At 38.6% G+C, this 16,090-nt stretch overlaps 1 protein-coding gene across 1 annotated transcript in view; it reads left to right on the top strand.

Annotated features, from left to right (window-relative positions):
* Positions 1-16,090, top strand: part of ntrk1 (neurotrophic tyrosine kinase, receptor, type 1) — a 35,202-nt gene that overhangs the window by 18,295 nt on the left and 817 nt on the right. The window contains exons 8-16 of the mRNA XM_046045659.1: positions 1,024-1,356; positions 2,901-2,918; positions 3,025-3,083; positions 3,181-3,283; positions 5,541-5,696; positions 5,892-6,022; positions 6,546-6,718; positions 10,645-10,885; positions 12,769-12,927. Of these exons, the coding sequence (XP_045901615.1) occupies positions 1,024-1,356; positions 2,901-2,918; positions 3,025-3,083; positions 3,181-3,283; positions 5,541-5,696; positions 5,892-6,022; positions 6,546-6,718; positions 10,645-10,885; positions 12,769-12,927 (1,373 nt within the window). The remainder of the gene's footprint in view (positions 1-1,023; positions 1,357-2,900; positions 2,919-3,024; positions 3,084-3,180; positions 3,284-5,540; positions 5,697-5,891; positions 6,023-6,545; positions 6,719-10,644; positions 10,886-12,768; positions 12,928-16,090) is intronic.

Here is a 16,090-nt window from a genome sequence, read left to right as displayed (position 1 = left end):
TCAGTGTAACAGACTTCAGCTTGCCCTGGGTAAAGAGACAAATGCCCCAGAATACCCTTAGCACAGCACTTTCTGGAGGCTGGGTCATGGGTTAAGAGGAGCAGAATGGCCTTTGCAGGATGAGGGGTCTCTGCACTTGAGAGTCGTGTTCGATCTAAACAGAGCCGTTTCCTGTAATTTTGTGTTCAGCTGAGCTTCCAGGTAGCTTTTGTGGTCGGGTGCACAACAACGACCAGGATTCAGGATTCATTATTCATAGCAGGTCAGCACATGTTTGCAGTACAGATGGAGAACATTGATTCATGGAAACTCAGAGAGAACCTATAGGACATTTCACCAAACATTGACTTTATTTTGTACATGACAGAGGTGCACATTAAGCATACATTTGTAGCATAGGTTTGAGCATTTAAATGAGCATCTGTACTCATTATTTGACTATAATTGACGATAATATTTGACTTTTTTACCAGTGGTGGAAGGTAACAAAGTATATTAAGTATATATACATGTATTCAAATACTGTAGTTAAGTACAACAGTATATAAACCACCTTGACCAACTATGACATTTAAGTACCACTTACTATTGGCTAATCATTGCAGCTCTTGCAGAGTTAGATGAGAAAACAGTTTAGCACATACTTTAGAGTAGCTTTGGAAGTGCTTGTAGGCGAGTTCTGTTACTTCTGGACAGAGCCAGGTTGGCTGTTTCACCCTGTTTCCAGTCTAAGCTAAGCTAAATCCCTGCTGGCTGTAGCTTCATATTTACCATAAACACATGAGAGTGGTATCAATTCTCATCTTGCTCTGGGCTAGAAAGCAAAAGAAGGTATTTGCTTAAGTGTCTTTCTTAGTTTTCATTACAGTTTAGAAATACCAATACAGGGGCAGTTTACCAGTTTGCAGCTCTGGAATGATGTTGTACATTAAACATGGTTAGTCAGCATTTGTTGCGTAAGACAAGAGAGGTACCCATTCACTACTGCTCATCTCTAACCTATCATCTCCCATCTCCCATCAGTTCCTGTCAAAATCCTCTTCCTGAAGGATGCTGTGCAGCAGCACCACTGGTGTTTCCCCTTTGCTGTAGATGGCAATCCTGAACCAAACATCACCTGGCTGTACAATGGAAATAAACTCAAAATGAGCATCTATACATACATCCAGCTCATCCATGACTCAGGTGACGGATCAGTGATACACGGTTGTCTCTTCCTCAACAAGCCTACCCACATCAACAATGGCCACTACACTCTGATTGTGCAGAACAAACTGGGAAGGGATGAGGCCACTGCCATTGGGAATTTCATGGACAACCCCTTTGATCCACTGGATCCTGAGGGGATAATTCCAGGTGAGTTCCTGAAACTATTTTGTAGCTGCAGAATGTTTTTTCCGAGCAGTATCCCATAAAGAAGAGAGGAGGCCATTAAGATAACTAAAAGAGAAATCTATCTGAGTATCTTAATGATTTTAACACTGCTTGATCCAGTGTTGAAACAAAGACTTGATTAACACTTCACAATACGGTCCACAAAATACTGCTCAAGAAAGCATGAAATAAGGAATAAATCAGAAGCAATAATTGATGAATCATTTAAATTATAAGTTAATAAAACATGATGATGAAACAATGATTAGATATAAAACATATGTGAATCGACACAGTGACCACTTTCTTCACGAGTCATTCCTGGTTAACTCTGAATCAGCACAAAAGTAATTACTAATCATTAATTACTAATTACTTAAACATTAGTTTGTAAACTGTGCCCCCTTGAATAAAGTGGTGCATCATAATGAGAAGTTAACAATTATCCTTCATTACTTTATAAGTATCATACCATTACTTCCACTTTTTGCAGTGCCCCATACAGTAGTAGCTTCTGATGATAATTTTAATGCACATAGTGTATCAGTTATAATTATTACAATAATCACTGTCATAATCCACCTTAAAAACAAAGTGAACAAGTAAGTTTAATAGGCCTTTACACAGTTTTACACCAAACAGAACTGCTTTCACCAAGTATATTTGAGTGTTTTTGTTTACACTAACATTTTACATAACGCAAATACTAACAACACCACACTTCAAATCAGCATCAAATCAAGGCAGCAAGGGGGAAGTAACATCAAAAAGTAAATCACATTTCAGTCACATAGAATCAAAACGATACGATAGTCCAGGAGTAAATTGATGGATTAGATTTAATCTAAACTTTTTAAATAGATTGACAGGCAGATAGATACATAGATAGGTAGATAGATTGGTATGTACATAGGTAGATAGATAATTTAATTAATTCTAAAGGGGGAAAGTGTATATAAAATATATATAATATAATATTTAATTATGATGATTTAGGTAAATAAAAAATGCAATTATAAAGTCACATTTACATATATATAGACTACATAAATATATGGCTCCAAATATAATATAATAAATTTAATAAAATAAAAAATGTGAATAGAGACTAGAATATATTTATACACTGTACAATAATAATGACATGTACAGTGTACAGTACACTGCCCAGCCATGTACTTTGTAAATGAATAGTGCAAGTCAAGTAAATATTGCTATAGGCTGTACGAGGTGCATGATTTGATTTAATACATGAACACAGAGATCTGTTTAGAAGAAAAAGTTTGGAACTTAAGCTCATTGGATACAGGACATTGTGGTAATAATATATGTAGCATTTTAGAATCATTCACATTATGTATACACAGATGGTGAAGTGCAAAGGTTTAATACTGAAACAGGGTGTGTGTGGATGTTTGATAAGCCGCTAAACAGTCAGTACTCCCTTGAATCGCACAGGTTGCATCTTTGGTTCTCCATAGCGTGTGTTTATAAATGTGTTTGTGTTCTCGCTTCTCACATGCCAGTCATTGATGTGGATCCAAGTAAGTCTTCAATAGATTTTTACTCTCAGCATGTTTACTTAACACTGCATGGGCTTGATGTGAGGTCTGTCACTTTTCTTTAACAAATCTCATTCCTGACCCTCAGTTCCTACAAACAAATCAGACATGGACGTCACAGAAAACCCGGAGAGTCGAGTTTTTGTGGTACGTCTGTGCGTCACCATTCCCAATACAAAAGTAGGATGACTACCAATAATGTTAGTGAATATAACGGCCAATCTGTGTTTCTTTGTTTAAACAGGTGTCTGTGGCTGTGGGTTTTGCTGTGTTTGCCTGCACTTTCTTTCTTATCATGGTTTTGGTGATTAACAAGTGTGGCCAGCATTCCAAGTTTGGTATTCACCGTAAGTTATCACACATTATTTCATTTACTACACACATGATTTAGCAGCAAGTTGATTAAAGTTATAGTTTGATATTTTGGGAAATACTCTCTTTGTTACTGAGAGTTAGATGAGAAGATCTATGCCGCTCTTGTGTCTGTATGCTAAATATGAAGCTAGAGTCAGCAAGCGAGCTTAGCAAACCATAAAAAGTGGACAAGGGGAAACAGCTAGAGTTGTTCTGTCCAAAGCTAAAAAATCAGCCTACTAGCATTTTTAAAGCTCACTAATTAACATGTTGTATTTCATTTGTCTAATACGTATTAAAACACTTTACAGGTGTGTAGTTGAGATCAAAATAAAGGCTGAAGATGGCTGTGGTCCAAGCAAGGGCACTGGAAGAAGAGGGATAGGAAGTAGGGAGGGTCAATCGCGCCCCTCTTTACGCGCCTGCCCCGCATTTGTTTTAAGTAGCAGAATTAGCTTTGCTAAGATGGGAAGATCCAGGCAGACAAAAAAAATGTTTTTGGACATTCGATCTTCATGTTCTTGCCAAACACCATTTATCTTTTGCCCATAATTGCAGTCTACATACATGACTAACTAAGGTTCAAACTTGACCCTGCAAGGATGGTCAGGCATATTAAATACATCTGGCACACTCACATACTCACTTCTGTCATGTCATGTGTTCCATGCACCATACACACAGTTTTGGCATCTCAGCAGTCCTTCTGTAGCTCCATCGTTAACTCACGGATATGGGAATGGTATCATACATACAGGAGTGTGGTGTTAAAATGAGTACTCTTTTAATCAGCTTGATCACTGTCATGAAAACATTCTTCAGCAAGTTTAACTGAAGTGACTGACAAACATTTTTGAGGAGTCACCTGGAGTCAGGTGGGGAGTCGCCGACACACACACTTCAAAAGCACACACGGAGATAGTCAGTTCGTTTTAACTGATGTGTTTATTTCTCTATACTCGGGTTGACTTTCCAACAACGAAAAACAAATAAGGAACTTAAATAAAAAGACCAACACATAATTTATACAACTATTGTGAAGCACTGCGGTCAGAAAACTGTTGGCTCTCCGCCATCTAACTCATCCGCAGGCCCCTCCAATAGTCTACTTAAGGGCAACCTATCAGCGCCCTGTAGACGCAGAATCAAGGAGGAGCAGGTCAATAAGCAATGTGAACATTTCCTCCTAATTCATAAATCACAGCATCAAAAATTAACTCAAAATATCCGTTTTCATATTTGAATTAAATAACTCAGTATGGCTCCAACATTAACTGTATTGGTAACCAATGAAAGTTACCTAGATTTCTTTGTTATAACGGGTTTGGAGTCAAACTTTTTAAGAAAGGCTATTGCGCGGATTATATAAATTCCTTATATCTCTGTTATATTGCTTTGCTGTACTAGTGTAATAAAAGGAACGCAGTGACAGTGGCTCAGCCTAGAACCACAATCTGAAGGGGCATAGATTAAAGAAAATAAACCATAATCAAACATTTTGACAAATTATTGTTTCAAATCGCAGATATTTCTTTCAGGCTCTCAGAAGGAAGAGAGACTGACTAGTGTAGGATTTTCACAAGCTATAACTTTGCACACAGGCAGCTAAAGTGCCTTAATTACTGCATGAGAATGGCAGCAGAAACCTCCCTTGGCCACCGCCACGTGGTGAGGGCCATTAAAGAAGATGGATGGATAGACGAACAGCTAGACCTGATATAGCTCTGCTCGGACCCAACCCCCTACACACACATACACCCTTCTCGCTCTCAAAGTGCATAAGTGGGCCTGATTGCCTAAGTGGACCCTGCTCCGTCTTTCCTTCCCTCCATCGCCTCTGTGCTCTCTCTTTGTTGTTCCATTTTCTACCGTGTTGTACTCTGGGGGTTCTGTGGTTTGCCTTGCTGAGTGGGGTTTTACAATTTGGGCCCCACTCGTTTGGCTTTTAATACGCACTGTAGTCAGGGGTTGCTAACCATTCAGTCTTCCTATATGATCATTTTTTCAGTTCAATGTGGCCTGATTGCTGTATGGCTAATGACGGTGATTATTAGAGCTTGTCATCATCTGTCACCATGGTACCAACAAATATGCAACAAGTTGGTTGTTTAGAACGTCAATTCCTGGAAGGAGAAAAAATTGGTTCTGAATTTTCTTTTAATGGCCACTGCAATCACAAATGGTAGCAGGCTGATTAGGTGTTACATGTCTTTCAGTTTTGCTTGTTTGCTTTCTCCCTCCTATCACTAGGTTCATCAGTTTTGGGCACTGAGGATGACCTGGCAGTGTCGCTTCGTTTCATGAACTTTGGAACAAGCCCACCTTCCTCAGATGAAGACTCTGGTTTATCCAGCTTTGTAGAAAATCCACAGTACTTCTGTGGCATCATCAAGGAGAAAGACATGTGTGAGTGTGAGCTTGCTTCCACTTGTTTCCACTTTGTTGATGTATGATGTTTTTTTAACGGAATGCACATTCATGCCACATGTTTTTATGCCACTTCTTCATGTGGGGTGTTTTGGTCATTTATTTATTTATTTATGTCTGTAATTCAGACGTTTTGACCCAGATTCTCAAATATTTTCTGTACTTTATGATCAGGTGTCCAGCATATTAAACGGCAGGACATTGTGTTGAAGTGGGAGCTGGGTGAAGGAGCGTTTGGCAAAGTCTACCTGGCAGAGTGTGCCAACCTCAGCCCTGACAGCGACAAGATGCTGGTCGCCATCAAGGTGAGTGAATTTACACTGTCACTCTCCACTGTCTCAAAGTCACTTTCACTGTTAGTGTGAATTTATTAATATAGACTTTTGCTGAAATACAGGTAAAAACTGTTTGAAATTGTACTTAATAAGGATAGTTACAGTTAGTTTAAAAAAAACAGCAGCATAAGTAAAAGTAAGTACTACACTTATACTTGGATCGTCCGTATACTGAAATAACATCCTGTGGTTTCAGAGTGAGACGTTACTGCTGAGGACAGTCAGGTGGTTTAATACACAGCTCACGTTACAACAGGTTAATGCAAACCACAGCGAATAAAAACAAGACGATGAATCTGGCTCTGCTCAGATTTATCATCCCATTAATCAGACTTATGCTTTTATTGCAACACATCATCACTCATCCAGTAAGCAGGAGCATAGCAAGGACTCAATTGCCTTTTATTACACTCCTCACTGTTGGTTGCTTTTAAAACGGTTTACTTTTACTTTTAGCCCAATAACCCCTTAATAAACATATTGTGTGCCACAGACTCTAAAGGACGCCAACGAGTCGACCCGGCAGGATTTCCAGAGGGAGGCGGAGCTGCTGACGGTGCTCCAACACCAGCACATTGTGCGGTTCTACGGCGTCTGTACCGACGGAGAGCCGCTGGCCATGGTATTCGAATACATGAGGCATGGAGACCTCAACCGATTTCTTCGGTATGGAGTAAACCTGCTCATAATGACCTGAGGGTCATGAGTTCAATTCCCAAATCTGTCCATCCCTTCTAAACAAAATGTTGACCTATTCAGTAGTTAATATGATCAGGAACCTGAATTACATGTGGAAGACTTTTCACAATATTAGGCTTTCTGTATTCCTCATCTCAATAACCCAGTACAGATAATGGTTGAAAGTAGAGGTTTCCTTAATGTGCATCAAATAGGACATTCTATAACATTATTATTTTCAAGCCCCAGTATCACATCACCAAAATCAGTTAGAGGCCGTTTTCACAGCAGACATTTTGACTTTGTCCTAGTGGGAAAAGCACAGGTGTTCCTAAGAATATTTATGGTGGCTCTATTCAAGCATAGTGTTACAGTAGGCCAGGAGCTAAATGGATATTTGTATAGCACCTTTTAACAACAAGGTACGTCAAAGTGCGTTACATAAGACATAACAGTATTAAGACAAGATACAGTGCAGTGCACAATATATGACTAAATAGTCCCAATTTAATTTAATTTAATTAATCAATAATAAAAATTATTGTTAGTGGTAGCCCTAATTAACCCCTGTTTTTTTCCTACTGTTACATGTTCAAATGTCCTATTGAGGGCCTATTGCCTAATTGTCTGAATTCATCCTTTCTGGCCTCTAAGTGATGCAGTGATTAAGCCACTTCCCATTTTCCTCCCTTCCTTCAGCAAGTGCCTTTAAGCAAGGCATTTAACCACCAGATGTTAAAAATCTGAATCTGTGTCCTACGGCTATGTGAGTTTTTCCATTGTACCGTTGAAAATAGGAACCTCCAACACCCTGATAAGTAACTCCAGCTCTTTAAAGACACTGAGTACAGTATCAGTCAAACCTGATGTGTGCTTAAAGGTTAAACCCATTCAGCTAAGGTCAGTGGACTGTGTGGTTCCAGTGGTCACTGAGCATATGTGTGGATTCTGTGTTTAAATAGAAATGCATGAAGTAGACTTCCATACTGGCTGTGGAAGTGTTTGGTTCTATTTGCATGGTGCTTATTTATTTAGACCTAGAGTCTGTCATTCCTTTCAGTGTCGTGTAACTTTGATGTCTTTTTCACAAGTGAAAATTCAAGGAGAAATTGCTTACTGTTTTCTACTAAAGTGACTCATACACTTCGTAATATCAGTAATATTTAGTTTTTACTCCATCATTTATCCTCCTATCCCCCCCACTTAGAATTTTTATCACCCTAATGTCACAGAAAATGGATGCAGCAGTGAATTGTATAGAAGAACATTTTGCTTTTGCTAAATCAGAATTAAAAAGTTGCAGTTGCAGGAAGGTTTCTTGTTCAGTGTAAATTTGATTCACAGTATGTCAAGGCGCGGGGTGAATATACTTTATTATTTACAACATGTCCTCATATAATAATGGAAAATAGAGCAAAATTCTAATGTGGCAGGATTTTATTTGAATATTGTTGGGCATGGTAAATGACCAGATTCAGCACATAAGTAGAAATAGACAAATTTCCTTGAACCTACACTGAACTAATGTGATATCTCAAGCAGAAGCTAATTAGTAAAGAAGTTAATAACACTTGATTTATTGTGTAACATGGTGATGGAAAATATTTACAATATGTTATGTAAATCTTTTAAATTGTAATCTAAAACCATGTAAGTATTGAAACCTCTGTAGGGAGCTGAAGGACTCACTGAGGACTGAGGCATTGTCGACCTATTAGACCTCACTTGGCACCTGGGAAACCATCCGAAAAAACTATTAGGGCAGACACAGTTGATGCTGTCTGCCAGGTGTCCTCCACAGGAGACAGATTGGGAATGAAAACACACAGATAAACACACATGCATGCTCACAGACTTTGCCTGAGATATATGTTCACCAATAGATGGAAATCACATTTCCAGCAGACAGAATGGGAGAAACGTCTGAGGGCCCCCACAATGCAGCTGCTTTCCCACCCTGCCACCTGCCTTTTAAACTAATAGTGATTGTATAGACAACTTCCTTTGTAAGGAGGGGACAAAGTGGAGAGGAGTAATATTAGGATGGATGGAGACATATCATCTGTGATTTGCTCATTTAGGCTGGAGTTAGATGTGAGAGTGGGTGTTTATGATCCACAAGAACAACTGGGAGTCAATGTGCTCTGCATCTCCGAATTGCATTATTGCAAATCAATTGTAGGCGTATTACAAGCCTTATGTTTTCTATTAACCATCACTGTTAAATGGCTTTATTATGGTGTGGTCACGCCAACCATGTCTGTAATGCTCTCAATAGCTCATATACATCAGAAATGTTCAATCTGCAGATTGCATGCTGAGGTCTTTGTCCTTCAGGTCACTCAAGGTTGATTCCATAGTAACTAACATACTGGGAGCTCATATTAGGAGCCCAATCCCAGCACTTGATTAATCTGAACAGCCAATAGGAACGGAGAAAGATAGCAGAGGCCAGCATGTTGTGTTCAAATAGAAATCTGTGTGTTTGTGCACTTTACAGTGGTCAGGAGTTCAGCTCCAAAGCAGAAAATAAAACCAATTCAGTCTATATGATTATAATCCCACAGTACTGCAAAGATTCCCTTTGACAAATAAGAAAAATAATTTGTCATCTACCAGTGACGATAAGCAAAAATCTCTTGAACACGTCTGACCTCAAAAGCTGAAACATCACAAATTTCATACATTATATACAGACCTCATAAAAAAGGCTCACTATATTATTTTCAAGACAGGTTTTATGACAGGTTTAATGCTTCAAGCCCCACTAAGTTTTATATGTAACTAAATAAAAAAGGGAAAAACAATGGCAGTGATGTGTTTGTGCTTGTGTGTGAATGAGCAACTTAAGAAAATCCAGATGGCTTTACACAGGTTTAACATCCATCCATCCATCCATCGTCAACTGCTTATCCTGCGTACAGGGTCACGGGACAGGTTTAACAATCTAAGATTATTTAACTTTGATAATAAAAACATACAGATTTGACACAACACATACGACATCCTGTGTCACCCAGAGGTGCCAATCACAATCCACATGGCAGTTTAGTGGTGGAAATAAAACCACCAGGGCCTAACTGCTCCACTCCAGTCCAGATGTGGAAAAGTAAATTTAGTAAAGTACTGTACTTTTTTGAGGTATTTTACTTGAGCATTTCCATTTCATGCTAGTTATATTTTTACACCATCACATTTCAGAGGGAAATAATATACTTTATACTCCACTATATTTATTTGACTGGTAGAGTGTGCATGACAAACTTCAGATAGAACATTTTAGAAAGAGCATTGTTATAGGTTAAACCAGTGATTTGTAAGCTTTTGGGATTGTGACTCCTTATAAAAACAAAATGTCTAGTTGGAGCCTCTTGTCTTGTTTCAGAGTTGTTAGCAGTTCCACCAGAAAGATTCCTTAAATGGTTTTGTTGAATTGTTCAAGCTCTAGTGAGGTTAACTGATCCATTATTGCACAAAAAGTAAAGATTAGAACAATGAATGAATACAGATGTTTTCTTTCCCATTAATCATCTCAAGACCCCTCAGATTTATCTTGTGACCCTTTGGAGGGGCACAACCCCTGGGTTGGGAGCCACTGGACTAAACTACCTAACTGTATATAAAGTAGTTAAGTCAGTCAGTAACAGTCTTTTACTTTTACTTAAGTAGAATTTTGTAATAGGATTTTGAATGCAGGAATCTTAATTGTAATTGATTTCACATTGTTGTGTTAAGTAGAGGATCTAAATACTTCTTACATTGCCTGGGTCTAATTGTCCCTTTCCTATCTCACATATTTCCCTGTCAACTCTCTTAATAGAGAAGACATACCATTATAATAAGATGTGGAATAGATGTAGAATCAAGCTGCCTAGGTCCAAAAACACTCAAAATTCCTTGTGTTGCTCCCGCAGAGCTCATGGCCCTGACGCTCGCATCCTGGAGGAGTCGAAGATGCCCCCGCTGGGTCAGCTCACTCTGCCTCAGATGCTCCACATCGCCGCCCAGATCGCCTCGGGCATGGTCTACCTGGCATCACTGCACTTTGTCCACCGCGACCTGGCAACTCGCAACTGTCTGGTGGGGGAGGGCCTAGTGGTCAAAATCGGAGACTTTGGCATGTCCCGAGACATCTACAGCACAGATTACTATCGGGTAAGATGACTGGAAAAGAAAAGACAAGAGTGTTATGTACAGGTTTTTTTTTAATCTTGGATGAAAGCTTGACTATAATGTTCAGCCGAATTACAAAAGCAGGATTTTTTTCTACGAAGCCTTAATGTTGTCTGGCCTTGTAAATAGTTTTGCTTTTATGTGTTCAGCATCCATTTGTGACTTGTCTTCTGCTACACCAGAGAATGAAAATTTGTCTGTGGTGCTCAAAGCACTGGAAAGTGATTAAAAAAACTTAACAGCAAATCGCCTTTCCAGAAACTAATATCCTGGTTCTTCTGGATAATCACACACTGTGAACAGTTTTAATTAATGACCCATTAAGTTAAATTCTGTTTGGTTTAGGCTCATAATGTCCAGTTACAAGCAATCCAGTGATCAGCAAAGTTAATCAGCTGGAGTCACAGGTATCTTGTAAATTTGACAAACCCTTGGAGCGGTTGGAGTTTGGAACAGAGGCAGATGAAAACAAAATTTGAGACCAGTGCCCATTACTGCTCTACAAATGTCACTTTTTTTAGTGTTCATGCAGTCAAGAGACAGTCCAAAGTGCAGTTTTCCATTTGTTTGAGACTTTCCAAGAATGAGAGGTGCTGACTTATCAGAGCCAGCATTTAACACTGCACGCCTATTAAACCCTGTGTTATCCTATACTGTAGTTTAAGGACTCTTAACAAACTTCTTAACCATTCCCATAAGACTTTGATTTGGTGTGAAAATATGGTGCCACCTGAGGGGGAAGATCATACCTTGATTTCTAACATTCAGCATTAAAAAAATTTGAGGATCGAATCTCAGTGTTTTATCAAACTATCAACCAAAATCTAATGTAAACAAACCAGCTAATTATTTTTTGTTTAAGCCACAAGCTGTAGATACAGTTCATATTTTTGTTAGCTTAAACATGAAACAAAAGTTTATTCTGTGAGCACTTTGAGTATTGATAGCTGCTGAAACGTCAAATTCCTTGAATGTTCATAATAAACTTTTAATTCTGAGGCTATCAGCTAGTTTGTAAAGTTAATTGTTACTTTTTTTGAAATTAAAATATGTCCCTTTGAAATAGAAATTGTCTAGAGACATGTTGCACTTGACTTAAAATGTGAGCGTAGTTTATTGTACATTTTGATTAATAATGTATGTAACTAGTAACCTGTGAGAGACTGCGGAGTACTTCATTGTATTAACTATATTCTATTTGGGGAATGTTTTCAACCAAACTGATTATGAGTACTGCTGTTTTTCAGTTTGAGAGGCTTCTGTGGGATCTGAGAAGTTGAAAATCACCTGATTCTGATTTGCAAACGTCATTTTGATTTGCATGATTTCTTTCTCAAACAGATGAATTTGCACTAATAAAGATTCCTCCTTCTTTTCACATAAGTGAAACAGTGCTTTTCACGCACTCCAGTCATTAATGACATTACCATGTCAATGGACAACTCCTCTGAACACTCTAGCAAAGCACAGACTAGATTGCCCTCCATGATTTTGGTGTCTGTATGTCCATTTTCTTTTTCACATTGAATTAAAATACTCTGAATTTAAGCTATTTTGGATGTTAAAAGTCTTATTGTCTGGATTATCTGCCTCACATTGATTTCCAGTTGCTCTACCAGTTAGTCATAGGTAGTTCAAGGATGAACAGGAATAGGAATCTGTTAGAGGTTTGCTTGTGAATGTCTGTGTTATTAAAAAAATGGCATCTCTTCTTATTTCCATCAACAAAGCAGGACAGTTAAACTTTCACCCTGAGACTTCCATTATACAATACATATAATATGATCTGCTTTACATTCCCTTGCATAAAAAATGATACTGGGTGTAGAGTTAGCATACATTCATTGCCTTGTCTTCCTCCTCAGGTGGGTGGACGTACGATGTTGCCAATCCGCTGGATGCCCCCAGAGAGCATCATGTACAGGAAGTTCACCACAGAGAGTGACATCTGGAGCTTTGGCGTGGTCCTCTGGGAGATCTTCACCTACGGCAAACAGCCCTGGTACCAGCTTTCCAACAGTGAGGTGGGTTGGGGTTGAGAGTTAATCGGCAACTTTGAAGGTCAATAACAACTTAGACGCTATCTGTTATTGGCAAATAATTTATTCTTTCTTGTTGCTAGGAAGCATTTTAGTAATTTTTTTATATCAATGCTGGTATTTAGGAAGCATATTAAAACCCAGGAGAACAACAACAACAGGACATCAGTAAACTACATTTTTTATTTGTGTGGCAAATACGAATGATTGTGGCTCACCCAGAGTGTCCAAATTTCTCATGACAGAGTGCTTCTTCTCTGCCCTTGTGGACAGAGATTAGTACTTCACCGTTTTAACTTGATACTGTGTGCTCAGATTTCCTGTCAGATATCAGAATTTATTTTGGCATGGGGTGATTGAATTTGATCTCCAAACCTCAACATATGAAACTAAAACTATCTGAGGCTATCTGGCTAGTGACTAAATTGTATTGGGGTATTTTGTGTGATTTGGGTGAACTGTCCCTTTGAACTGGACAGTTGAAACTACAGGGAATTATCTTGTGTGATTGTTTCCTTCTGGTATTTCCAAACAAACTGATTTACTAAGTTTACTGTTGAACTTTTACAGTGTTTTTACTGTACAACTGCTGTTGACCTTCTACAGTAGTAGAAAAGCTAGCAAAGCTACCGAAAACTAGCCTGCTGACACCTTGAAAATTTGTCAGAAAACAGCAACATTATCATTCATTTGGAGAGGTGTTTTTGGCCATGTCCATTATTTGCTCTCTTTTAGCTCTATTTTTGGTCTCTACTGTGGCTCCACAGCTTCAGTAGCTAGTCGCTAACTGTGTCTGTCTGCTTTGTGGTGTTGAGCACAGTGCACAGTGGGTTTTTAGAGCTTTTTCACTGAAAACAACTGACTACTGTGGCTGAAAATGCTATGAGAGCAGTGAGAGTGAACTAAAACAGTAAAGTAACAGTAAAATGAACTGAAACTTAAGCTCTATGAAGCTGAAGGGAGCTGCAGATTCATGTGATTCATCACTTACAAGCAACCTCTTTCAAATTGTCACATTGTTTTCACATTATCATTTGATTAATTGTTGGTATAAAAATATTTATTATAGCCGCTTTAAATTTATTTAAATATGTTAAATTAACTTTGATTTATTTCATCCCATACTAGTGCAAACATATTTGTAAATGACAGCCTGAAATGTTTGGTTGTTTTCACATAATTGAAACTTGCAGAACAAAACCTTTTCATTGTAGTCATAGAGTCTTCAGAGCATATGTTGCTGAAGTTTTTCACCGCTCTGCACTCTTAAACTAATCAATACGTTCATAGTAATTAAGGACAGTCTGGTCTAGCCTTTTCAGCTCGAGCACCAAGAAGTGGGACCACAGTGGTGCTATTACAGGCCGAAACCCTCTCTCCTTTCAAGAGAAGGGTAGATCACTTTTCCCAGGCACTCAATTCTAATCTGATTGGCTCTCATTTTTGCCCAGGGCCAATGAGCTTTAACCTTGTTAACCTAATCTGTCTCGGCCAATGAGGGACAGGTGAAATTATCATGTTGCCTAAACACGCAGTAGTGAAGATAAATCATCCCAAAATACTGGCTTGGCATGCCGTGGCTACAGAGGCCATTTTTGGCGGCCGTTATGAGTGTTTTTGTTGAGCTGTGAGGCTGACTGACGGGCCATTTTGGCGTGAAGACGCTCAGCGCTGACAGGCCTCTTCTGTTCATTGTATCAAGCCAAAGTTAACAATGGCAAAGAGATTGAGTCAGTAACCCTTCAAACGAAGAGCGCTGTGAAATCCTCTCTCTCTCATCCTCGACAGTGATTTATTCATTGAGCATCAAGAGGGTGTGAACTCAATCAGTCATCGTAGCCATTAGTGTCAGAGATGGAGGTTATTCATATTATTGCTGCTCTCATTTGTCCCAGAGGTCTGCTAATGGACACATCTGTAAATCTGTAGATAACTAAGGTTGTTGTGCCAATCTGTTTGTCCTTGGTGCACCATTACTGATTCAAAAAGTCTCTCTGAATGAATTTTACACACTATAAGAATTTAATTACATTTTGCCATGCAGCTTTGTTTTATTTGCCCATGTTTTGATCTGTCTTTTAAATTTCTGCTGCCTCTTCAGTACATTGTAGCTGAGTGTAATATCATGTGGTGCTCAAAGCATTGAAAAATTACATTAAAGAAACAGCAGCAACATCATTCCTCAGTCCCATCAGTGACTCCCAACCAGGGGTTAGTCATTTATTCAAAAAATAATGTGGAACAGAGGTGGAGGAGAACAAGGTTTCATGTATATTATCATCAAATGAAAAAGTTGATGATTTATTTTAATGAAAACAGGTTAGTAATGTGACAGCCAACTACTCACTGTTTTAATTCATACTAAAACGCACAGTCCCAGAGATCTTCTTAACACTATGGACCATCTTTTAAATCCTGTACATTTTAATCACTGTCATCTAGTGAAGAATGTCTAAGTTTTTTAACCTTTTTAATGATATAATCTGTGAGATACAATCAAAAATTGTGTCTGCTGATTATTTTATTGATGTCCACTGCCCCAAGTTTTATGCCAGTTTTTTTAAATGAGCTTATGATCGCTGTGGCGCACATCAAACGCTCATCAAGCATATAATGCCTCCTAAATGTCTCTGGCAAGTAATGGATGTGACTGCCCCTTGGTTGCTCTCAATAATCAACAGTTCTTTATCCTCTGGCTGCGTCCCAGAAGATTTGAAGACTGCCTGAGTGAGAGAGTCTGAGACTGTGCTTATTAGGATCCGTCCTTGCTAGATTTTAGTGCAGCTTTTGACACAAATGACCACAAAATTCTGAAGCGCTGGGTTGGTAGATATTAGACAGCTCTGAAGTGGCTGATAAATTACATTCAACTTTATTGTCATTATCAGAAATGTTTTGTTTCTATTGGTGACCATGTCTCCCCTCACTCACATTGTGGAATCCCTCAGGGGTCGACCGATTTTATTTTCATTTGGCCACATTAAACATAGACATACAATTTCATTCCACTGCTAGTCTGATGACAAACAGCTGTATCTCCCAGTAAAGTCTACGAGACTCCAAACCTCTCCAGTCTTAAAAAATGTCTAAAATTTTTTGTAAATTAAACTCCAGTAAAACTGAGATTTTTGTCATTGGTAGTGACAAT

The sequence above is a fragment of the Micropterus dolomieu genome, linkage group LG03 (genome assembly GCF_021292245.1).
Source record: "Micropterus dolomieu isolate WLL.071019.BEF.003 ecotype Adirondacks linkage group LG03, ASM2129224v1, whole genome shotgun sequence".
NCBI lineage: Eukaryota > Metazoa > Chordata > Actinopteri > Centrarchiformes > Centrarchidae > Micropterus > Micropterus dolomieu.
This window is presented reverse-complemented; position numbering and strand designations above follow the sequence as displayed.